Consider the following 24,919-nt stretch of genomic DNA (forward strand, 5'->3'; position numbering starts at 1 on the left):
TCTTCACGAACAAAGGAGGGGATGAAGAGGCCGAGGTGGAGGGGAGGTGGTGATGGCTCGGGGGCGGAAGAAGACAATAGAGAGCGGAGATGAAAGAGGAGAAGATGAGAGAAAAGAGAGGTGAGAGGAAGAGGAGATGGGGAGGAGGAGTCGGATGAGAGGCAGCTACAAGCCTCGTGGAGGGTCACTCACCGGCACAAAACAATTTCCTGAACTGATTTGAAAAAAAGACTTGGGCATAACAAGATTTTAGTGTGCGTGAGTGATTGTGTGTGTGTGTGTGTGCGTGTGTGTGTGTATGTGTGTGTGCGCGCCTGCAGATTCGTCAGAGTGCGGTGGCTCGCTCAGTGAAAGCTCGAAAAAAAAATTGCTAATGAGAGTGGCTCATTAAACACAGCAGCATTTAAACAGGACAGATAGGACAGGAGATTTAATTCATTCGCCCTCTTCTCTTTTTGTTGCCTGCTCATCACCACTCACACACGCGCACGCACACGCGCACACGCACACACACACACACACACACACTCCACCTGCCAAGCCAATTAAAAAAAGTTTTCTGGAACCAGATTCTGTTATTGCTGTAAAAAGCTGTCACACAAAAAGAAAAGGAGACAAACAGTTGAAAGAACGCTGGATTTGAAGCACGAGCTCCATGTGGATTACATATTTAGATTATTTGTTCATGAAATTGTGAGCCGTCATTTGGGAGCGTGACTGAAACGCTGCTGCAGCGAAGAGGCAGACGTGCAGGAGGGTTTTCTCTGAATCCGTCACGGCCAAACAAACTCACTGTCAGCCTCTCTTTTTCCCAAAGTATTTATTCTTCAGCTGTCTTCACTGCTCACAGCTCTTGACGCAGAACAATCTTTGGTCTTGATCAAAAATGATGAACTGAGCATCGCCAGGAGAAACCACAGTAAAGTATGAAAAGTGTCACGGGGATGTCAGAGGTTTCTAATGGAGCCCGAGGTCCGTCCTGCATCTGGATGACGACACGAGCGAGATACGCTTGCAAATACAAAACTCGGGCGAAAGTTGGCTGAGCAACGTTTTGTCCTAACAAGCTGACATCAACTCAACCTATCGCCATGACAACTGTTCCCGACCTCCATGGCAACTGTCACTATAGTGACTTAGGGAGCTCTTCGTGTGATGCCAAGTTGAGCTGCAATGGGATGTGAAAATGTTATATTTGTCTTTTCAATGTTAATATCACAGACTGTATATAAAGATGAAGGATGTGACACTTCACCAAAAGTGAGACCACCCTGCAATATAGATTATAAACCCTGCCTCCTCCATGTTAGTGGATGAGACCTGGCCCAAGGTAACAAGTCAAAGTACACATCAAAAGGTTTTTTGGTTTTAATTAGTTATTTGACGTTCTAAAAATAGGGATAAAACGTCACGATTGACAGCTGAGACTGACTGTGATTGGTCGAGTGCATGTATTGGCAAGACCTCAATAACCTGATCCCATCCCCCGAGCGCTACTGTGCAAGACGGAGGAAGTGGAGACACGTCGTATGGGTTTTTTCCCCATCGTTATTTTTCAGTTGAAGAGCAGAACTTGATTTCACGCTCAGATTCTGTAATGCCCCTTGCGCTCACACTCAACTAGCATCCGTTTGTGCTCGAACTGTGCGCTTGTGCTCAGATATTTCGTTCCCTGGACAGATTTCCTGCCTTACAGCTTCAGCTCCTCTTCTCACGCTCACACTGCTTCCGTGTGAGCGTGAGAAGAGGAGCTGAATCTGCCCAAGTAACAAAATATGTGCCTGAAAGTGCACAGTGTTGGCAGCAGGGGCTATCTGAATGCAAGCGCAGGGATTTGAGTGAAAGCGTTACGAAAAATCTGAACATGAAATCAATGAGCGCTGCTCTCAAACTCAAAGACCAAGCTCTTGAATGAAAAACTAATATCTATACAGCCTATGGTTAATACATTAATAAATCAATAATATGCAGTTAATAACTAATATAAAGCAAAGGGCACAAATCTAATTTTACCATCTGAAGATAATTACGTCTTTGAAATGACTCCTCTAATTCTCTCGTTATTAGCAGGATAATTGCAATAAATATGCTGTGATCTGAGGTCAGAGGTGATCTGAGTTTATTAATCACCAGTAATTACTTTATGATCTGCTTATTTGCAGAATCCCATGAGCTCCAGGCAGCGGCGACTGCTTCCGCTAATTGATACCTTGACAGTCAAAATAATGAATACTGCATGAAGTGGATGGAAATATCACATTTGCATGAATTATTAGTGTGTTGGCCGTCCCTCTGGGAGAATACAGGGGAGGAGGATGAGCGATGGCGACACAGACAGAGAGCATCAGCATCTCTATAACTGTCCGTCAAGTCCAATGCACATCAGATTCTTTTCTTTCTCAGATTTATTGTCTATTGAGAAAACTAACGGCCGAGAAGATGGTGCAGGTATCACAATGGCTACTGTAGCGTGTTTTAATCCATGAGCAGCACTGTAGTCTGTAATTTTATTCATCCTGTCTTACATTGCAAGAATTTGGCAAGGTCTCCGCGGCATAATAGAGCCAAGACTGCTGGGATATAAATTTCAGATGACTCATTTTATTCTCACTGCAAACTCCCTTCAGGTTCCAACAGAGTGCTTTAAAGTAAAAGAGAAAGCACTTCAGTGCAGAACAGACTAGGCTACCAGCCAGGTACAAAGTCTGCTCACCTGCTCCACTTAATCTCTCTGCGTCTATATTCACAGAGGTGGATGGAGAACTAATCAATTCTCACAGGGATGTAAAAGGTCCAGGACTCAGGCCGCAGCCTTCTGCCCGAGCTGATGTCACGCTCTGTCTTCAAACTCCACCCACTCACATCTGCTTCACTCTGGAGATTCTCTTCAGTTCTTATGGTGCTTCAGCTCTTTGGATGCATCAGTTTCCTCTGTGTCTCGCTCGTGATGTATTGATTCTACGAAAAGGAACGATTATCATTTGTGAACGCAAAGAGAAAGTTAGTGGTAGGAACAATGAGACCAAAAGTACAGGGAAAGGTATCGAATAGATCCAATGATTCCAGCGTTGAGTTTGGTGTGATGTGGTCACGTGACACTAATTCAATAAAAATAAACTTTAAATAAAATGACACCAGCGCTCTGTAGCAGCGGTGGCTGGGATTCATCGACGTGAAAATAGAAAAAAGTGGTGTGTCTGTTTGAACTGGTTCACTTTTTCAATTTCGTTGCCGTTGTAATATCAATATAGTTTTACTCTCTGCAAAATACACGTCGTCATCATTCAAATATTATATCGTCAGAGGTGATAACGGCAGGAATCATACAGCCGCCTCCTCTTCTTTATCTCTGTATGTTGTTTGATGCCGTCTCTACTTTCTGAGACCGACTTATTTGCTCGGATTTAATTGGGTCCGTTGGTCTGGACCTTGATCCGAAGAATCTTTCATAGTTTGGTTTGAACTAAACAGAAAAGTCAGAAGCTCAGCACAAAACAAGGTCGGTGTGAAAGTGTTGTAAATAAAAAAAAAGACAAAACTGAGATTTTTCTGTTGCTGTACCGTGAGTGGCCACTGGGAAACAGGGGCAGCAGAAATGAAAAAAGAAAATGACATAAGAAAAGTCATTTATACTCTAAACCTTTACACACCAAAAACTTACAGTCAGTGAATGTCAGAGTGGAAACGCTGAATGTTTTGCCTATTTGCTTTAAGATGAGAACACACAATCTTATGGGCCTCAAAGTAAAACCACACCTGATTGAAACTGGGCAACATCAGTAGAGATGTAGTGTAAAATAGAAGAGTTACAACTGGAAATCTTCAATTAAAAGAAAGTGCTTATTGACAGACAGGAGCAGCGTCTAGACTGTTTTTGAAACGTGGATATTTTATCGTCTAGAGTCTCTTTCTCTGCAGTGAAGTCGACTGTAGCCTCGCAGCCAAAAACACACCCACACACACACACTCTCACAAATCCTCCACCAGTATTTCACCGGTCAGCAGCGGCCGAGCTTCGGTTTGGTGATTTGACTTCTAGAGCCAGCAGGCCGCTCCGCTCCCGACACAACACTCCTCCTCACTGCCCGCAGCAGACTATAGAATAATAATATCCCAGCTCCCAGGACAAAAGAGCAGAGGGAGCGTGTACGTGAAACAGCAACGGAACAAGAGAGACACTTGACTGATTGATTAAACAACGTCTGCTCGTTAGAGGGAAAGTAGCCTTGAGTTCTGCTGAATGGCTGCAGCTGAGAGACAGATAAAGGCCGAGCTGGTGGATGGAGATATAGAGACACACACACACACACACACACACACACACACACACACACACACACACACACACACAGAGGCTGTAACATGAACATGGATATCAGAATGGGGCTGTGCACCAGCTGCTATATATAGCACATGGGAAAAACTAGGATAACACATTACAGCTCTGCAGCTGACTGCCACACACACACACACACACACACACGTGTGAGGACACTTAGTGAGGACACTCATTGACATAATACATTCCCTAGCCCTTAACCTTAACCCTAATCTTAACCTTAATCTTAACCTTAACCTAATTCTAACCCTAACACCAAGTCTTAAAGCTCAAACAGTCCATTGAAAAACGAGGGCCGGTCCTCACTCTGTAGGGTCTATACTTAAATGGGCTTCACAAATATAAGTGCATATGTAATATATATATATATATAATTATATATAAAGTACAGGAACACACACACAAATACACACACACAGTCTTACCTTCTTGGTGAAGTCCATGGCTTTAAGGATGGAAAGATTGAGTGTTTCCAACGAGGCCAGAACTCCCTCATAGTCCCCCATGTGTTTAGCAAAGTAGTCTGCACACACAAACACACACACACTAATTGGAACATTACAAGGTTTACACAACTTTAAGAGTCACAAAGTAATTTGTGACGGTTAACTGAAATGAATTAGCTAAAATTAAAATATTTTCCTGAAATAATAATTGCATTTCAACGGAGAAATTATTTTTAATAATAGATAAGACAGAGAATGAGGGCAGCGGCAGGTGTGTGTGTGTGTGTGTGTGTGTGTGTGTTTGTGTGTGTGTGTGTGTGTGTGGGCAGTCACTTACCACAGAGTTCCTTCGTGTCAACATTACTATCACAGCATGGAAGTGGAGCAGCAGAGGGAGAAAAAGGAAGGAAGGATGTAAGGAAGGAAGGAAGGAAGGAAAGAAAGGGAGAAGTAGAAGAGCAGGGTCAGAAACTGAGGAAAGGCTTTTGGAATTTAGGCATAAATACAGGACTGATAGGACAGGACATTTAATGAATGAATGAATCCTTCTCTTTTTGTTGCTTGCTCATCACCTCAACACACACACACACACACACACAAACACACAGTCTTTGGCAGGCAGGGAGCAGCCCAACAAGACTGACAGGAGTCTGAATCAATCTGCCATCATTCATGCTCAGCTGACGGTGAATTCTAAAGGAGACTGTCCCCGGTCGACTGACCAGGAGAGAAATGCAGCTTTCAGACCTGCACTGAATCTCCAGACATTGTCCAGAGGGGCTGAACGTGAGAAGACAAAAGAACGGGACATTCTCTGGAGTTTCTCCTGCCGGCCTTCTAGTAAAAGCTCTGGATAATGTCTGAATACATGTAGCACAAGATTCACAAGAAGTCAGTGGGGGTGTTGATGACGTTTCCAACACACGACCGACGCAGAACAAAGAAAATATCTTAGAAAGACGAGATTTGAGAACTTTTCTCGATCTGTTGTCCACAGCGATTTATCTTTGCAGCAAAATGTAAACGTCTCGCCCCTGCATGCTGCGCCACGCCTCACGCCGAGGGGTTTGATGTGTTTCACTGCAGAATCTCGTGCTCTGGACCTCATTTTCTGGAGTTCATGTATGAAACCGGCTGTAGAGGAGAACGAGGGAGGAGCGGCAGGGAGGAAGAGAGGGGGAAAAGAAGATCCTCTCTTCTTCATGCAGCCAAAAGAGGGATGAGATGTAACTGATGATGGGAGAACCGAGGACGGAGAACAGACTGACGGAAAGACGCCATCTGTTCATCTTAATCATAAATTACTGTTCGGAAAAAGGAGAAAGTTCCTGGAATAAAACAGTAAATATTAGAAATATCAGCAGGTTATTGCTTTGTTTTATCTGGTTGACCCTTGATGAACGGGCTGATTTGTTAATGGCTCATATGATTTTATTAAGCTGCAGTTAGATTCCTCCTGCAGAGCTTCTGCCAGCATGAGTCCTGATCTATCACTGTGACAGATGGGCTTTAAAGACCTCCACTAAAAGTCCAGTTCTATCCAACATGAAATGTATTTCCCTGTTTATTCAGTTGGCTAAAATAACAGAGGCAGATTGTTTACCATCCAAACGGCGCTTCCAGACGTCCGCTGCATTTTCACACAGGAAATAAACCGGTAATTATGTGGTTCTCTGCAACCGATGCAGGCCCCCGGGTGTTAGTAATAATATTCAAGTCCCATTAATCCTGGGGTTTAAACCATATCGCTGGCAGGAAGAGTCAGCGTATGTTTCTATGACATTAGGTTTCATTAAAATCATACATACATTTAAATGCAGAGTGCTGATGCGGTGCTTTCACACAGTATCTTAGTGAAGTCTGACGTGGTTTATGCACAATAAAGAGAAACTCAACTGATTTTAATCATTAAAATAACCTTGATTCTGTCATTGAAGTGGACGAGCGTTTCCGAGGCTCAGAGGATCTACAGAGAAATCCAGTCCAGTTGCATTATGGGACATAGAGGATCCAGTATTTTCAGAACTTCACCTGTGGTAGGAACTAAAACACAGCTTTACCGCTTCTTTAAAACAATGTGACTGTATTTTCACCCATTTAGACCTGACGCAGCATATACGTGTCTATACCTTTAAGATCGGGGGTGCGACGTTTGTGTTCGTCTCGCCTTTAGAAACAGATGAAACGTGCAGGTTTTATATGATGTCACCGTTTTCAAGGCGTGTGACTGAAGAAACACATCGTGGTTCACTGAAATACTCACAGGAAAGGCAGAATGCATTATGGGAAATGTCGTTTGTTTGTCTGTTAGAGCTGTTAGCCGGCGGAAAAGTAGCGTTTCAGACAATGATGAACGATCTGAGCGAGGAGAGCGATATGGAAGCAGATTAGAGCTGAGGTGCATCGCTGAAAACAACAATGAAGAAGATGCAGATAAAGAGACGTGTTCGAGGGAAACGAGGGGATGTCAGCTTTAATGGTTCTTTAAAAACTGTTCACGAACTTTGGGGGAAAGGTAATAAGTCACACTTAAAGTCTAATGTTTCTTGTCTCTGTCTGCTTCAGAGGCTGAGAAATGAAAAGATTTTGTAAATGTAGATTTGCCAACTTAATGGGTTAAAATGTGTTTCCCAGGAAGAGAAGGTCAAATGCAAAAATACAACTGAGTTGCATTATGGGACATTGAAGCTGACCTGCAGAGCAGTAGGGACTAATTTTCTTTCATTTTTAAAAGAAGGTGGTTTTGTCTTATGCATTTATCTGCTTTGCTTGAGCGTAAAATTGTTCTTGTATCTAGTTATTCTCCAAAAGATCTTCTGTTGATTGTCAGTGAACATTTCAACTATCTTCTTTATGTAATTTGAGCTTCTAGAAGCTTCATAGTTTGTTGAACTGACTTAACAATAAATCAGACTTGTGGTTTTCTCCCTGACTCCGAGTAAAATCCATTTATTAGGTGCTAAAGAAAACAAATTAAAACCCCCCTGCCGTTTGTATTTCAGCTGAGAGCTCATGTCTCCTGCAACATTACAGTGCAAGCACTTAGTCAGAACAGTGAGTCTCAGAAAACAGCGTGATGAGGACAGAAAGCTGGAAACGTGAGGAAACGAACGACAGAGGGAGTTAGATGTATGACTGGAGGCAGGACATCACTCAGTCTCCTCCTCATCCCTCCATCCCATCCATCAACTTCCTGCTACAACAGGAAACTCTTACGCCGTCAATTCTGCTTTCACTGGGACCAATCAATAACCTTATCTGCCGTCACGTGACACTGCCAAGGCCTGGCGTGCAGCAAGTCCACTTAACTGTAATGAACAGAAACTTTTTTGACTGCAGCCACTGCAGTGAGTAAGATTTATAAAGTCTTTCAAGGGGCAAGATGGCTGACGTCAGTTGCATGGTTCACTTCCTGCGCTGATTTAAAAAGGAAAAAACGGCTGAGCCCTGTGGAGGAGTTTTATATATAAATATATTGAACCTAATCCAATTCTCCAACAGCCATAAAGGTCAGTTTTTGTTCTGCTTGGTTTCCTTTTGTTCGAGGACCTGCAGGTTTCAGAGGTGGTTTAAATGAACGGAGCCGCTCTGTCAACTCACCCCCCTGATTACTGACCAGCTGATTATAAAAAGGGTCAATACATTGATTTATTGAGAGCCAATCAAAACAGTATCCCGAGGGCAAGTAGCCACAGAAAGGTTAAAGTCCTGGAGGGTCACGAGGACTAATGCAAAAATAAATGAGAATGAGAAGAAAAGCAGAAAAGAAGGTGACAGATGTGAAAACAGGAAACGCTGCTTTTCCCTCAGTCGCTTCTTTCTTTGTTTCATCCCACTGTCTTTTTTTATTTCTCATTTTCGTGTTGTCGTTAAACGTAAAGGTTTCGCTTACTAAAGGTTTTTCCATAAAAAACAGCTTTCGGTTCTGGGTGTGACATTTCATCGCTGCAGAATAAATTACACACATTTTACCTGAACGTGCACGCACACATCCACGCACACAAACGCACACACACTTTGAAAAAACGTGGCACTGAGGCTTTGCAGCTGCATGCATCTTTCATCTTTTTCATAATTGATAGTGAGATGTGATCAAAAACAAAAGTCATGGTGGAGTGAGCACACATACACACACACAAATACATGCACACGTATTTCATGCAGCTGCTAAGCAATGTTGCTGTAGGCAAAGACACACACACACACGGACAGACACACACGAGCATGCAGCAGCGGTGTAGTAAGTGCTGACCTGGTGTTATCAGAGTCGATGGTGTGGAACAGCTTCTCCAGCTCCTCCTCGTTCAGCGTACCGTCAGAGAAGAAGGCCTGGAACTCGTCCAGAGACAGTTTACCATCATCTGCAGAGACACACACACACACACACACACAGGGAGTTCAATCACGAGTTCAATATCACACAATTCTAACAGTACGATCACAACATAGTATTATTATGGGCGAACTGTCAGTTTAAGGTATCGTGTACTTGACTTCACCTGTTAAAGGGGATGGAAGGAAATAAAGTAACGTGTTAATAGTGAAGCTGCTCAACCAACCAACCTGTATTACAAGTCTGTGGTTTTGGATCAATTTCTTGAGTCAAAGTGTTTATTTCTGACATATTTTAAGCCGAGTTAACAAAGCAGGTCTTGTGATGGCACAGAAATGTCACTGAGGCTTGATATTTTACATTTTAACCTTAAACATTATTACGAACGAGTATATCTATAAATAGAAAACACATATACAAACAAATATGTAGAATTTGAATTGAGAAAATGTAATCTTTTCTATGTTGTTTATTTTATAAAATGAAAGAATTCATATTGGTGCGTAACAGCAAGTACTGATGCTGGTATCTCTGTGAAAGTCTCATACTGGCTGATATTTATACCTGTTTGCTGTTTCATGTTCCCACCCTCACAAAAACACACACACGCTCCATGTGAACTCTGCCTGCAGTGCTTTCTCAATCTGCTGTGAAATCAATCCGGCATGTGCTTGATTTTTTCTCCAACACTTTCACTTCTCTGTGCTTCGGTAAGAACACAATGCAAAATACAATTCCAAACCTCAAGGCCTTCTGGAGAAGCATTGATCACCAACAAGCTCATGAAATGAGACTGGATGTTGTTGTGTAAACTCCAGAAAATGTATTTTCATTATTTCAATGTAACATGGACGATGTCTGACGCCTGTATCCGAATCTGAGCCACAGTTTTCATTTAGTGGGAAAGTTGCACAATATGTTAATAGGATTGTGAACACAAGCAGAAAGAACGAGCTGCAGGATCTATTTGACTACAGCATTTTACAAGTTTAACATTTTAAATCCCCTGAATCAAACACTTAGCGTTGTCCTTGCTCTCTGTGCCAACCATGCAGCATCGCCTCTACTCCGCTGTCGGGGTTCTGTCACCTTGCTGTAATAAAGACAAGAGCGTAACTAATCAGTGCTTCCTGCAAAGATCAATCACATTTTCTCTTGATTGAAGACTTTGTTCCCAGAGTGCTTCACTCTTCACTTTGTTTTCCAATTATGCTCGTTCAACCTTAATCCTTGTTCCACACATAGAAATGTCAGACGTACAACAGTAGGAAATCCTCCCTTTAAAACGGTTTCACTTTACCACATCTACCGTGGAGCGTTATAGGCTCAGAGAGTTCAGAGAGTGAAGCCAAGGCTGAAACGTGTCAATTCTCCAATGACCAGCAGAGGGCGAAACCACTGGTTGTAAAAAAAAAAAGTTATTTTCTATAGAAGACTGACTTATTAACATTTTCCGAACGAGTTTATGGTCTCAATGTCTCGTTTCACTTCTCCAGATCGTCCAATGGGTGCAGGGTGCTAGTGTAGGTGTGGCTCGGAAAGTCAGACTCCACCCCTCACTCCTCCAAATATGGTTCCTTCTGGTTTCACAAAACCAAAATGGACAAAATTGGCTAAACTCGCTTCAGAATGACAAACCAATGGTTGGAAAATCATTTTTGAAAGTCTCCCGTCTGTTTCCAGGTGAGGTCAGAGGAGATGCTCCTGTTACCAAACCCAACATGGTGTCCTAACACTAGAATATACTTGTACATCACTGTGAAGAAGTCAAAACACTGCAGGGCAGAAAGAAAACTGTATTTTCATGGTGTGTTTCTGAAAAACCCAGAGAAATTCTTTACTTCTTCAGTCCTTTATGGTGGATACGCTTCTGGGTCTCCTGAGGGGCAATTATAAGCTCTTTTATGGAGCCTCTGTGAACAATGTACTTACAGTACAAAAATGTGTGGCTCTACTTTTCTAAGTAAAGGACTTTCATTCATACTGGATATTTCTGCAGTACAAAAAGTGCTGCACATCAAATTAACAGCAAAGTGTAAGACTGTGGTGGTCTCATTCTTTTCCAGCAATAATCCTTTTACATGATTAGATCATTCTGGAGCATAAAGACTTTAAAATGATCACGTGTGTCCTACATATACTGCAGATTTTCTTCTAACAAATTTAACAGCGACGTCTTTTTGCTGTTTGATTGTGATCCAGTCTGAGCTTTTCTGTGGCCGACTCCACAGAAGGGAGTGGTTATCCGTGGCTTTGAGTAAACCCTGTATCTGCCAGCCTGTACTGTACGCCTGAGTGTCTAGCTCACCACATGATGCAGAGCTAGATATCAAATATTAATTTCCTTGCCCTCAAAGTGTGGTTGTCCTTGAGCGTGGCTGACTGGATGCAGCAGGTTGAGCCATGGGACCACTGCAGAGAGCTGGGGAAACCACAGGGGCAGGAGGACTGCGGCTTTCCAGAAAGGCTGAATTAAAATGTGCTGCTCTACACTTTCCCTCTCCCGTCTCCCAGTCGCAGGATTAGGGAACAAAATGTTTATGCATTTCTCATTTTAACCCAAAGAATTGATTCATTTTTATTGTCTCTTTCTTTTCTTTTTTTCTTCTGCAGTTGTTTTCTGGCCTCAGCTTTTTGGTCGATGACCCATATCAAGCACAAGTGGCCCTTTCTGGTTTGGTTTGAGTTCTGACCACTCAGGAGAAAAGACTTCACATGAATTATGGATACAGACTCACAAAGTAGCGAGAAACTTGTAAGAATTCCACAAGAAAGGACCAGTCCCATATTTGTACAACTCATGTCCTACTTTCCGGGAACGGTGGTGCAGCGTCGCCTCACACCAAGAAGATTCACGGGTTCAAATCAGCCAGGGTCTTTCTGTGTGGAGTTCTCCCTGCGTGTGCATGGATTTTCTCTGGGCTGTACCGTCTCCTCCCATAGTCCAAACACATGAAGACTGGGGTTAAGTTAAATAAAGACTCTACATTGTCTGTGTGTATCGACCCTGTGTTTCGCTGCCGACCTGTCCAGGATGTACCCTCTCGCGCAATGTCAGCAGGAATCTCCTCCAGCCCCCCAGCAGCTCTTAAAAGATAAGCTGTGTGGATAATGGATGGACGGATGGATCTCCTGATTCCTCTAAACCTCACTACAGCGTAGGGTTGGAAAGTTTTATTTGCTGAAATCCTCTTCACGTCTCGATCAATAAATGCAGTTGACTGAAAAAAACAGGAAAACACATCTGTGTCTGTGGCCCTCGCAGGACTGCAATAAATCAGAGAAATCATTTCATTCAGACTGAAAACCAATCTGTCGCTAACCTGCCTCAGTCTTCACGAGCCGGAGAGACGTACACAACGCTGAAGCAACGACGAAAGACAGACGTTAGCGAGCGAGTCACAGAAGTCGTCTTCCAGCGGTTGTCAGTCAGTGCATGTTCGTTTCTTTTGGGGGTGTAGCTGTGACGAGGGGGCCAATAGGAAGGTGTGGGATGTTTCAGTTGTATATTTTCAAAGTGAAGCCTTCTCTCGTTAGCTCCTCCAGGATCATCAACCCCTAGCTTTATGTATATTATATTCATACCAGTCTCCCTATTAGTCCCTTCATATACTTCATCCCCCCTCTCCCTCCTCATGAGAGAAACACAAAGTCGTATCAGGCCCTCATGATGTCGTGCCGTGTGGATTTCTGCTGCACACAAAGACAAGCCGTCATTTAGAGACGCTTGGTATAACCTTTCCGTGACAGAAGGCATGTTTGTTTGCGGCCGGCTTCTGAAATGTCACTTCTTGCCTTCGCAGCAGCAGCAGTCGGTCGCATTGTCCCCGTCCGCCCGGGCTCGACTGCTTATTCAGACTCTGTGGCCATGACTGTTTCCAACCTGTCCCTCTCTGGTGCAGCAGCGGAGCCGCACTGAGAGCAGAGGCAGTGGTGTTTAATTCAGCGGTGACCCAATTTACTGTGCGCTGCCAGCTAGCCCGGTTAGACTCACTTAGGAAATCTCCAGTAACACACCAGAAACACACACACACACACACACAACCGTCAGCCAAAGCAGATATTGAGCTACCCCCATTTCCTGAAGGATAGAATACACACAAATTACATGTCTGACAAAAAACTACAGCTTCTCTTATTCCTGCTCCACGTTGTACCACTTATGTGTGTGTGTTTTTTTAACACACGATGCCCTCTCACACAAACTCTATGTTATATATAATGTGATATTTCTCTTTTTAAGTTCTGCTCCGTCGTCATGGTCACATACACGACTGCGTCCACTGAACATTTCAGCTGAGTCCCATCATCTGAGTCCTGGTGCTGCAGCCACCGATTCAACCTGAAACTCATCGAAGAAAACCCCAATGTAAATAATTTACAACGACCACTCTCTCCCCACTGAGCTCGAAAGTCGTCTACAAAGGAGGGTTAGGGTTAGCCTCCCGTCTCCCCCAATGGAGATCGGCTCTATTTGCTGACATTATGGTTATTCTACCGTCAAAAATGGCTGATGGAGGGAAATCATTCAGATACAAAGGGAACCTCACACTGGGAGATGACAGCTGCAACAAGAGAGAGATGAGATGAGGCAAAACATCGACTGCAAAATACAAGATTTGGGGCTAAAATAAAAGACAGAGAGAGTTAAACTCTGTATTTTGTCTACATGACTTTAAAACATATTATAGTAATCGTGTTTTCACGCTGTAGCTGTTGTAACTTGTTGTATACAAGTAAATGATGTTGGAGACCATTGTTATACAGTAGTGGATTACAACGTAGTATTTAAGTACTTGTGCATTACCTGAGTATTGTATGCAACCCCAAATTTCAACCCCACTACTTCTCAGAGGAAAATCTTTTACTCTTCTACAGATTTGTGGATCAATCTCCTATATATGATAAGATCAGCTTCAAATACACTGTGTCCTGTTTACATGTTGATGTATTAGTGATAATCCGATGATACAAAAGGGTCTTAAAGGAGAAAACATAATCCACCGGCAAATTAAAAATATCTGCAAACACCCCAACGCTTCTCTACCACATAATCACATAATCACATAATGTGAAATTAATGAAAAAATTCTAAATGGTTTTTTAATGCTCTGCTCCGGGTATGAAATGATTACAGGCAAACGGACACAGACCGATGGACAGATGAACTGACAAACTGATCACTGGGTTCTGCAGCGTAGATTAAAGATTAAGATTTAAAATCTGTTATAAACTGTTATAAAGGGGAGTTTGTGTTAATGGTGCTGGTGTAGGATTTGACTGCCGTGACCTGAGCTGAGACCTTTGTGAACTTGAAGTTGGATAATATGAGAAATGATTTGGTCACACCTTTAATGGGATAGTGTGATCCAATGTGTCAAATCCTTCAGAGGGACGAGAGGACGACCTCTCACCACTCGGCAACGTCCCTGTCCCAGCTATTTTTGGCTAATAACACCAGACATCAAGCCACAACTGCTTCTCTACAACACAAACACATTATGGTTTTAGAGCTGCTGGTCGTTTGAATTCTTCACCCTCACACAAAGCCATCAAAGCTGTTTCCCAGTTTCCAGTCTGCTGAGTTACACAAACTGGTAGTGGTGGTTTTCGTATTTATTGTTTGAGGATTAGAGGGGGGCGTTAATCTTCTTGTCTAACTCTTAGAGAGCAAGTGACACAAGTGAGTTCAGAGCATCAAGTCGAAAACCTTTGCAAACCTGCGTCACAGTACTTTCAGATCTGATGGAGGATTGAAATTTGATGGAAAAATCATGAATAAATTAAATAACAATTACTACAAATCTCAGAGCAGTTGATTAAGAATTATCTTGATAAGGACAAAAACAAATCTTCCCCTCACAGTATCCAGAACGAATGAAACCCAGCTTCGTTTCCTTTTAATGTCAACGTGTGTCATTACAGCGTCGAGAGGAGGTGTCACAAACACGATGACATTTTCATAACTCTCTTTTCATCAAAGCTCTTCATCTTCAAAATACCACAAAGCAAATCATGCAATTAAAAACCTCCATCTTCAGCCAATCATGGTAAAAAGGCAGATCTGCATAACCACGGTGCAAATTACAGGTGGTGAGACGCCGTCGCCGCAGCCTGTCATTTCCCCCCCCCCCATCTAACAGCAGGGAGCTGATTCAAGAGTGATCGAAAATGTGATTCACCTTTCTGTGTTTTGTGCACTTGTCGCAAGCATGATTTATATAAGTTAAAAAAATAAAAGTCAGAGGCACCGGACGGATTTTGTTTGTTCGATCAAATTCTATAAACTCTTCTGTTCTTGCTTCAAATTTGTTCAAATAAATGATCAGTAAGTCAACTATCGAAACCCAATCTGCTGATGACCTGACCCACAAACTACCAGCTGCCCTGCACCAGTAATATTGTGTGTCGCAAAATCTGTCCTACATATAAAACCTGTCCTATATATACTGTGACTCCAGTGCATGGTCACAGATCCCTCAGTAGTCTATCGGTTTGTTGGCTCTACGTCTGTATCAATCAATCAATCAATCAGATGTATCAGTTGCACCTTGTCACTCAGCTCTTCTGGCTGAATGTTAACGATCCAGCTGAGCCAATCAAACTCTGGACATGAACGCTGCCGTCCTCCACTGATATGGAGGACGCTGAGTTTCTGACCTGTACCGCAACCAGCCACCAGGGGGGCGATCAAGATGATGTTCAAAATAGTTGCACTCTGCCTCGTAATTATTAGCAGTATGCTTTTGATGTAACATAAAATAAACCAATCAGAGTGCCACCTCTTAAGATACAGATTTACAGATAGATAATTATTCTATGCAGAGGAATAAGATCTGCTTGAATGCTTTAAATTTGAAGATTTAGGTGAAATTAATGTATTGGCAGAAATTGAAAATAAAATAATCCTAGTGATGCTTACACTAGTGTGTTTCATTGTTTTACCACTGACATACAATTTTAAAGGGCTGGAGCTGGTGCTGTCTCAGATATTAGGGATCATTCCTAAAAACGAAATAGAATACGTGCTAATTTTGATCCTTAGGAAATTCCCTGCAATAAATATACGAGTAATTTATATATTTTTGTCCCCATTTCAGCAGTGACAGTGGAAAGCCCACTCAGGTGGCAGAGCACGTTGTTTACCGATACACTGAGTTTTAACACGGAGCTATTTCTGGTCTGAATGTGGTCCAGGGTAAGCTCCGCTCTAAAGTGGAGGCTTCGGGCTTCAACCGAGCCTCCTCCTCCTCTCCCCTGAACTAATCCCTGCTCTGGAACTGCACCAGCGAGTGGGAAGCTCGGTTTGACCGGCACCGAGGGAGGACACGTCGGTGCGAGGTGGTTGGGGGTGATCACCCCGGGGCAGAGACTTCCGATTTATGAGATCTTCACCGACACAGACCACGAGCACGTTGTGTGTATGTGTGAAAAGAAGAAGAAGTGGAGAGAGGAAGTGACGGTCAGAGCGGTGGACCCACTGCGCTAACTGCTCTCTCTTCTCTCACTGCAGACTAAAGACAAGCAATTAGCACTTCCTTCTTCCTGCTGGGCTCCACATCCTGCACACAGCAGCACACACACGGAGGAGGAAGAAGGACTCAGCGTTCCTTCATCACACACACACACACACACTCACACTCACACACACACAAACACACACACACACACAGCCTGTCTCCACAAGTTTTTCATTTTAATGTTGTGTTTTCAAGAGCTACAATGCTGTCTCTCTCTCTCTCTCTCTCTCTCTCTCTCTCTCTCTCTGTCTCTCTGTCGTTCTTGCCGTTAATCATTGTTTTTGGGGTTGTCATAGCAACAAGAAGAGGGGGAATTGACCCTCATTTCAGATTCAGGATATTGCCATTGCTTTTTCTTTCTGCTATTAACACACACACACACACACGCACACTGCCATTGGGTATGTGAAAGCATGTGTGTGTGTGTGTGTGTGTGTGTGTGTGTGTGTGTGTATGTGTGTGGCTGCCAGCTGTTTCATCTGATAGATGAGGAACTACAGTGATTCTCACTGAGCTGTCAGCTCTCATCCTTTCTCCCTATCCATCATCACAGCCCACCTGGAACACACACACACACACACACAGACACACACACACACACATACACACACACAAACATATAAAATAATTAAACATTTCCCTTAGCACTGTGTCAAGAGACATTGATTATAAAACTTTACAACCAATCAGCTTCCTCGGCGGCAGGATTTTACCGTTGGCCGTCGTCCGCTCTATAAAATCATCCTCGAGCAAGACACTGGATAAATGTGTTACACCGGTAATGACTGCTCTGATTCCACAATGAGCATAAACAGATGTTCTCATTTACGGTCACACCCGAGGCTGCTTAGCATCCTCGATTAACTCAACAGTGTCACGTCAGGAATGAGCTGAACATCAGGAGACACACACACAGACTTCACAGACGTCCATTTTAAAATGTTCAGCTCACTCCAGCCAGCCAGGCGGATTCTGGATCAGAGATAATACCGGCACCAGGTACCGTGACACCAATGTGAGATCATCGGGCCACTGCTCTGCAAACTGGGTCATCAACGCCACTGGACAGGAAGAGTGAGCACAGTGTCTGAGGACAAAATGTTCTGTTCGCTCCTAGATGCTTTCATCCCTCTCCAGTTGCTGGTTAAACTGCTGAACGGATTCCCACAAAAACTTGGGTGGAAGAAAGAGACTGGAGAACATTGAGAGATCAGGTGTTTTGGGACAATTCCAACAATTTCCCAGAGAATAATGATGCATCTTGTTTAAAAATCCAGCATATTTAGGGGACTGATATCTATAGGTTTGTGTAATTTGATGTGGATCTGGAGCCGACGGTGGTAAATGCAGTTTCATAACGTGACTGTAGAAGCCATTGTAGTTCGGTCTTAATCTGGATGATGATTTGGAGGACATGAATAATGTTCCTCAAACAAAAATGCTTCTGACTGGGCAAGACGAATCTGCTGTCTCCACCAGAACCTAAAACTAAACCAAAATAATGGTCATTGCCCCAGGAGGCTAATCCAAGCTTTTCAATTTGCTCTATGTCCCATCCACAAACATGGAGGAGGTGGGGTTGATAACCTATTCTGCAGCCAGACACCTGGGGTGATGCTTAGGCTTCACTTTTCAGGAGCCATCATGTCGTCCATCATTATATTGAGTCTGTGGCTGTAACATAAAAAAATAAAATGTCCCCTGCTCGCTGACACATTCATTTTAAATGTGATAATAATGTCACTTTGACACTCTGGTAAATGGGGGAAATATCGGATGGATGACCACTGATGAAAGTTCATCTGAGGCGAACTTGAAGCTTCTGCAGGTTGATTTTCATACAGGACAGAAATGAATGAACACCCATGGACATCCATCTAAAACCCCTCCGGTAATGGACAGCGATAATGTCAGTGCAGGCAGAATGCTGCTGTGCATTGTGGGTTCCCTGACAACAGCTCCACAGCGACTCCGACAATAAATAAGGTCTCTGTCATGTTTTACTGCGCTTGTCCAGCAGTCAGGCCCTTGAATCTAATTCTTCAGTACAACCCAGGAAATCGATTCGTATTTAAAGAGCTCAGAGTAAAATATGCATCACATCACCGTGGTCTTATAAATCCAACAACATTCAGATGAATGCACTGTGAAAACTCATATACTGTGCACATAAATCATGTTTTTATATTACTGAACATACAACTGTGTAAATATATATGATGTGCGTTGTATGGCTGTCAGATCATTTTCCTATCATTTATAAAAATAAAAATAAACAATAGTTGCTGACTTTATCACTAAAATGTGCTAATATAAGTTGTTGAGCTTAATTTTAACAAACTTAATTAATTTGTATGTTATCGATTTATGTACTTTTTAAAGTTGATAAACGATTTTCTGTTTTCTAGTGTTTTTCAGAAGAAGTAAAAGTCAATCCAGCATTCGTAGTGAGTGGGGTCACGCTCGCAGTGATGAAACAGGCCAATAACACTCATTGGATATCATTATAACTTTAAATAATAAAGTAAACTCTCTTCGATATAACTTTCTAACCGAGATAATGTGAGCAGGCTAATGGCTTCAAAAGCTGAAACTTTATGTTGAAGGAGACTTTGCTGCTGTGGAGCTGCAAGAACTGGACAAAACAAACTTGTACCAAAGTGTCAGTTGGTCAGAACCTTCCATAGACAACATGACAGCTCCTGAAAAGTGAAGCCAAATCATCTTGATCACCCCCTGGTGGCTGGCTGCAGTATTGCTCATAAGCCCCACCTTTATCATTGTTAGTGGATGGGACCTGGGCAAAACTGAAAAGTTCAATCACACGTTAAATAATAATTACTGTCAATTTAGGTCGTTTTTTAGTAGCACACGTATCAGCAGAATCTCTGCCCCGTGGCGGTACGAGGGAGAATCGCTGTCTTTGCAGAGACACAGAGTAGAGACCTCATCATCGCCCTCTGACATCAGACGCTTCACAACAGAGAAGCAGCCATCACATTAGAGATGTTAGGGTGATATATGGATTCAATAATTTATTATGGCCCTCAAAGGAAGTTATAAAAATTGAAATGGCCCTTGATAGGAAAAGGCTTCCCCACACCTGAGTTCAGACTAACCAGCTTCTTTGTGAGGGGCCAGAGTTTCACTGTCGGGGCTTCACCTGGGCCACATCCTGCCAGAACATGACTCCCCCCCCCCACCCCCCCAATCAGTCGCCTAAGTTCTAATAAAAACAGAGATGCGGGTCATGATTTGTCTTAATGAGAAGGATGTGATCGTCTCCATCTCCCCAGTGACAGACAGTTCTCTGGTGTAAACAACACGCCGCCTGTCTGGATGAAGAGATGAGCCACAGTTGATGATCATCTGTCACTCTTATCTATTTTCTGTCTCAGCGGAGAGTGGAATGATGTGTAATCATCATCAATCCGCCGGCTGAACATAATAATGTTATTATTAGAGGAGTGTGACTACACACAACACAATGGGCAGAGCGGGGGCGGAGATGGTGATGTGTGTGTGTGTGTGTGTGGTTTATATGCACATGAGGGTCTATCCTAATGATGAGTAATCCTGGGTGATGGCAGATAATAGCAGCGTGTCAGTGCACGGCCGAGGATGATGCATTCAGGTGCATCTGGAGCCCATCGGCAGCCTCTCCTGCTTCAATCAGCCCTCTGGGGAGCCCTCATTTGCACAAACAGTGTTTTATGGTTCCTGTTACAGCCAGATATGCTTCCTCACCGGCCAGTAATTGACTACCATTGCCCACGAAGGTGCTTTTTTAATGCAGCCTGATGGTGTTTAATGGCAGGTAATAGAACCTGGGCGAGCTAAACGAGGTCATTTCCACGTGACATGTCGGTCCTGCTGTTGTTAATGTTATCACATGGGGCCCTGGTGGCTCCGCACATTCAGGAAACCTGCCAGGTAAGATGTCCATTCTGTGTTGAGGCGTTGTCTGATTTGTTCTCGTTACAAGAACAAGCATCTTTTATTTGGACCAGAGTGTTTCAGACGTGAGCACTTGGGAGGCTTCTATTTACTGCCAGTGAATTCAAAGGGAACCATTTCCACTGGGGGGAAATTATCCCTTTTCACAGTCCTGCTGTTTTCTGCCCAATTTCCTGAATTACACAGTTTGATTCCAGCCTCCGTCATCCAGCTGAAACAGGAGAGAAGTAAATAAACATGTGGACAGATTGTTCTTTTTAGCTTCCAGTGCTTTGCAAACTTTCTCTGCTTGTTCCTTCAAGGCTACGGCCCGACCCACTGATTGGTGGAGCGTCGTGGCCACAGGCTGAGAACAGGACTACAGGTAAAATACAATGAGGAAAGAGCTGAAATGTGTTTGATAAGATGCAAAGAAAATAGTTTACCTTACATTTATCATTAAAGAAAATGGCAACGTTGCACATCACACAGCATTTTTAACTTTATTTTATTTGAAGACTCACTACTTTGAGAAGCTGGACAATCAATTTTCCGATATTCCACAGGCAAACACATTTTTGAACTCGCCATGAGCCAAATCTTTGACTGTCAGTCGGCGACTCCAAGGTAAGAACTCTTCAAGGATACAAATGTCACTGACAGATCGCCTCCTAAGAGTAGAACTTCAGCCAATCAGAGCACAGGACGGGAAGACCAGCGATAGTGGGGGGGTTCTCAGTCACGTAGAATGAACTGATAATGACTTTAAGACTTCTGATCAAAGGTCATGTGAACTATCAGACAACTTGTAAAACCGTGTAGTTTATTTTATTACCAGCGGTGAAAAAAATAACGATCATTGTAAAAGGCCACAGTCAAAGTAATGAATGAGAAACACCTCTTTGATGGAACTGAGCTAAGTGACGAGAATAAAGACATTAGTTATGTAACTAATCAATTTTACTGATAGTGAGTTATGTTAAATGCAACGAAGAATCGATTCGATTTTAAAGTAATGGAAATAAGTCACCGACTTCCTGACAGCCTTTTAAAACCAGGGACTGATAAAAAATCAAGAGATAAAAAAAAAAAAGAGGAATAAAAGCCTAAAGAAATGAGCTGCTGAATCAGCATCCCCCTAATGAAGCAGCTCCATCACTCCCACTATGCAGTTTAAGATGTCGCTGGAAGCTCAGACAAATGTAATCACCAGTCTGTGCCGATCCCAGCAGAGCACCCACCTCCACATGCAGGAGGGGAGCTCCATTCACAACAACTGCAGCCGCCTCATTACTGTTTGGCAGCTCGACAGTCGAGGCCTCGCTTGCAGTCAGATTTCAGATGAGACGCTTCACCAGGATCCGACCGCGTGTTTGGGACGACAGAGAGCGAATGATGGTGTACTTTTCAAAGAGTTTGACACGACCAATACTTGTCATGGCCTCCACCGAGGAATGATGAATAGGGCTGTAGAAAAGTCAGACAGGCAGGGAGGAGAAAGAGCAGAGGATGGGGGGGGGGGGGGGGGGGGGGAACGAGAGGCTGAGATAAATGGATAGAGAAAATATGAGAGGAATCTGAGGTGTAGTGTTAAAATAGGAGCCGGTGTGATAGGAAGTTATTTAATCACTGTCTTCTTCTGCGTCTGTTTAAACAGATTCCTCAACCTTCCCCCGTGCCACCGATTTGAATTTGCATATGATGATGTCTCCAGAGAAACACTGCCTGGACGATGACACTGGGAATTAGGTCCCAGGAGGAGGCGGTCAGTGTGTTAATGAGATAATTTGTTTAAACTGAGGCGAAGCAGGAGAACAGGAGGCGTTTGTCCTGGAGGTGAATCTCAATCCTTTGTTTTTCAAACACAAACAAAGACTCGACACCTGATTTTCTGAGGCCAAAACACGATAGAATCTTTTCGTAAGCGCTTTGCCCGGTGAGGTCCACGATGAAATCCCCATAATAAGAGGGAAATGAGAGAAACAGAGTTAACATTCCACCATTGTTGAAATTGCCTCGTCTCACTTGAACTACTGGCAACACTCAGTCTAGGCTTTGATGGACATGAGACACACAATACGAGTCTGTTTTAGCCTAAAGTCAGTAAATCGACAAAACGTGTGCTGCATGTTTTTGTGACTGAATTTATACGAGGTGTTAGAAAAGCTGAAAATGGATTCCTGGCCTTTCACCTGAAAGGTCGTTTCATCTTGGTAGAAATGTGATTCAAGGTTTAAGATACAGAGACAAGGTTTTGTAAAGGGACACAGACAATGTGCTGGGTTCTCGTTGAATGTGTCAGTATAGCTTGGTAGGACTTTTGTTCCCATTGGTAAAATAATGTCAGATGCTTCTGTTTTTCTGCATGAGTGTCCTGTGGTGTCGGAGTGAAAGGATTCAAATCTGTTTGTTTCATACAGGTCACGGTCGCTGGTAGGATGCACTGCTCTGGAAGGAAGAGAAATACAGTGGGGGAGTCATCACTGCTGCTGCTACACAGTCTGAAAGGTACCAATATCTACAAGGCTGAAATTTGAGGAAACAAAAGTCACTGCATGAGAGAGAGAGAGAGAGAGAGAGAGAGAGAGAGAGAGAGAGTATTTTATTATCGTGCACCAGAAATGATGACTTCCAAAATGAGATAAAGGTCGAGCAGCAAACAGGTTCCACTCGAGAGCAGACGAGGAACTCTTCGGTTCCTGTGCAACAGCCTCGACTCATTTGAGTTTATCTCAGAAATTAGTGCAAAGACCTGCAGACGTATTTCACAGAGTTCTACATATTGCATTATCATGAATTTGAGCTTGAGCATCAATGGGGTTTTTTGCCTCTTTTTAAGCGAATTTTTGAAAATGTCACATTCAAAGTCCTGAAACAGGAAGTATAAGAATTCCATGGATACAATGAGTTTGACTGTGGGCATCAACGTGAGCCCTGTTTCCTCTTGGTTCACATTTAGAAAAATTTAATTCGCCAAATCGACTCTTAGCAGATCGTTTTGTGATGTTATAACAACTATCATCAAACTAGAGGGAAGTAGGGAACTCTAATTTTGAAGGCAGCATTAATAACTGACAGATGGCAATAACCAATCGGGAGCACGCGTGCCCACAGGTGGAATAGTGTGGTGTCAGCACTGAAGAATGGTCCGTCTGCATCCATTATCATTCTAATAACGTGGGAAAGAAACACCCGGGCTTGTTTGGTTTTCTTGAAACAATGATGCCTCTGCAAAGCAGTGTTGGGGGGAACATTTCGGAGCAATCCCCGTCTTTGAAGTGTCTAATTACCCTCGAAGAAGATGCCACAAAAACAGTAGAAGACCCTCAGGTGAGAGACACTGGGACAGAGGTTGTTCTTGCTGCTTCCTGTGGCGAAAGGGGATTTTCAAAACTGTAACACGCTGGAAGTGGAAATGGAGAAGACCATCACTGGAAACTGGCCTCTAAAGATGGTCTTATACCCAGAGTCTACATCAGGTGAGTCAGACAATGGTACAAGTAAAAGTTACTCACTGGATCTCCATCCTTTAAACTCTGCTTTGGTGCTTTGATGCCAGTTCCATACGAGGTGAACCCGGTCAGGGATTTAAACCCGGAGTGTTCTAGGTGTGAGGTGACACTACAAACCACTGACGCAAATTACAATTCTGAAACTGATTTCTCTCGGGATACAGAACAATCCTCCCGGTGACGTGGGGACGTGTGTAGGCAACAGATGTCGTACAAGATGCCAGCTGTGAGGTGAATGTTAAATCTGACTCCACAGTAAATTAGTGAGTGTGTTGGTAATATGGCAGCAGCTGTGATGTGAGGGCAGCGGCACGGGCAGCTGCAGAGGGAGGCAAATATCGATTAACGCAAATCACACTCAGAGGCGACAGTGACGGTAAATATCTGGCAGACTCTGACAAATAGGGAAGTTATGTGACGAACGGCGGATTCATGACGGTCACACGGGTCGGCTGTACAAGATCTCATCTAAGAAGAGATACCACCACATACGGAACTTGTAACTATCGGCAACTTTCTAAACTTCAGCTTGGGCTAACAACTTAAAGTTACTTTGTCCGACCAGAATTCCAAAACTTGACTGAACCTAGTTTGCGAACATATGTACGAGAAGCAGACGTCGACTTATTTATAAAACTGGAACCAACAAATGTCTGGGAGGCTAAACATGGGTAAGGCAGTTTTCTGAGCTAAATGCTAATGTCAGCATGCTAACGTGGTGCCAGTGACAATGCTAACATGCTGAGGGTTAGAAAGTATAATGTTTGCCATGTTCATTTTCTCAGTTTAGCACTTATACTTATACTTATAACACAAAGTAGCCTATTGGACAA

At 43.2% G+C, this 24,919-nt stretch overlaps 1 protein-coding gene across 1 annotated transcript in view; it reads right to left on the reverse strand.

Annotated features, from left to right (window-relative positions):
- The window catches only part of necab2 (N-terminal EF-hand calcium binding protein 2), a 107,459-nt gene that overhangs the window by 65,821 nt on the left and 16,719 nt on the right, over nt 1–24,919 (reverse strand). The window contains 3 exon segments of the mRNA XM_034588401.1: nt 4,765–4,862; nt 5,123–5,148; nt 9,038–9,146. Of these exon segments, the coding sequence (XP_034444292.1) occupies nt 4,765–4,862; nt 5,123–5,148; nt 9,038–9,146 (233 nt within the window).

Source organism: Hippoglossus hippoglossus, chromosome 6, assembly GCF_009819705.1.
Source record: "Hippoglossus hippoglossus isolate fHipHip1 chromosome 6, fHipHip1.pri, whole genome shotgun sequence".
In the NCBI taxonomy this organism is placed as follows: domain Eukaryota; kingdom Metazoa; phylum Chordata; class Actinopteri; order Pleuronectiformes; family Pleuronectidae; genus Hippoglossus; species Hippoglossus hippoglossus.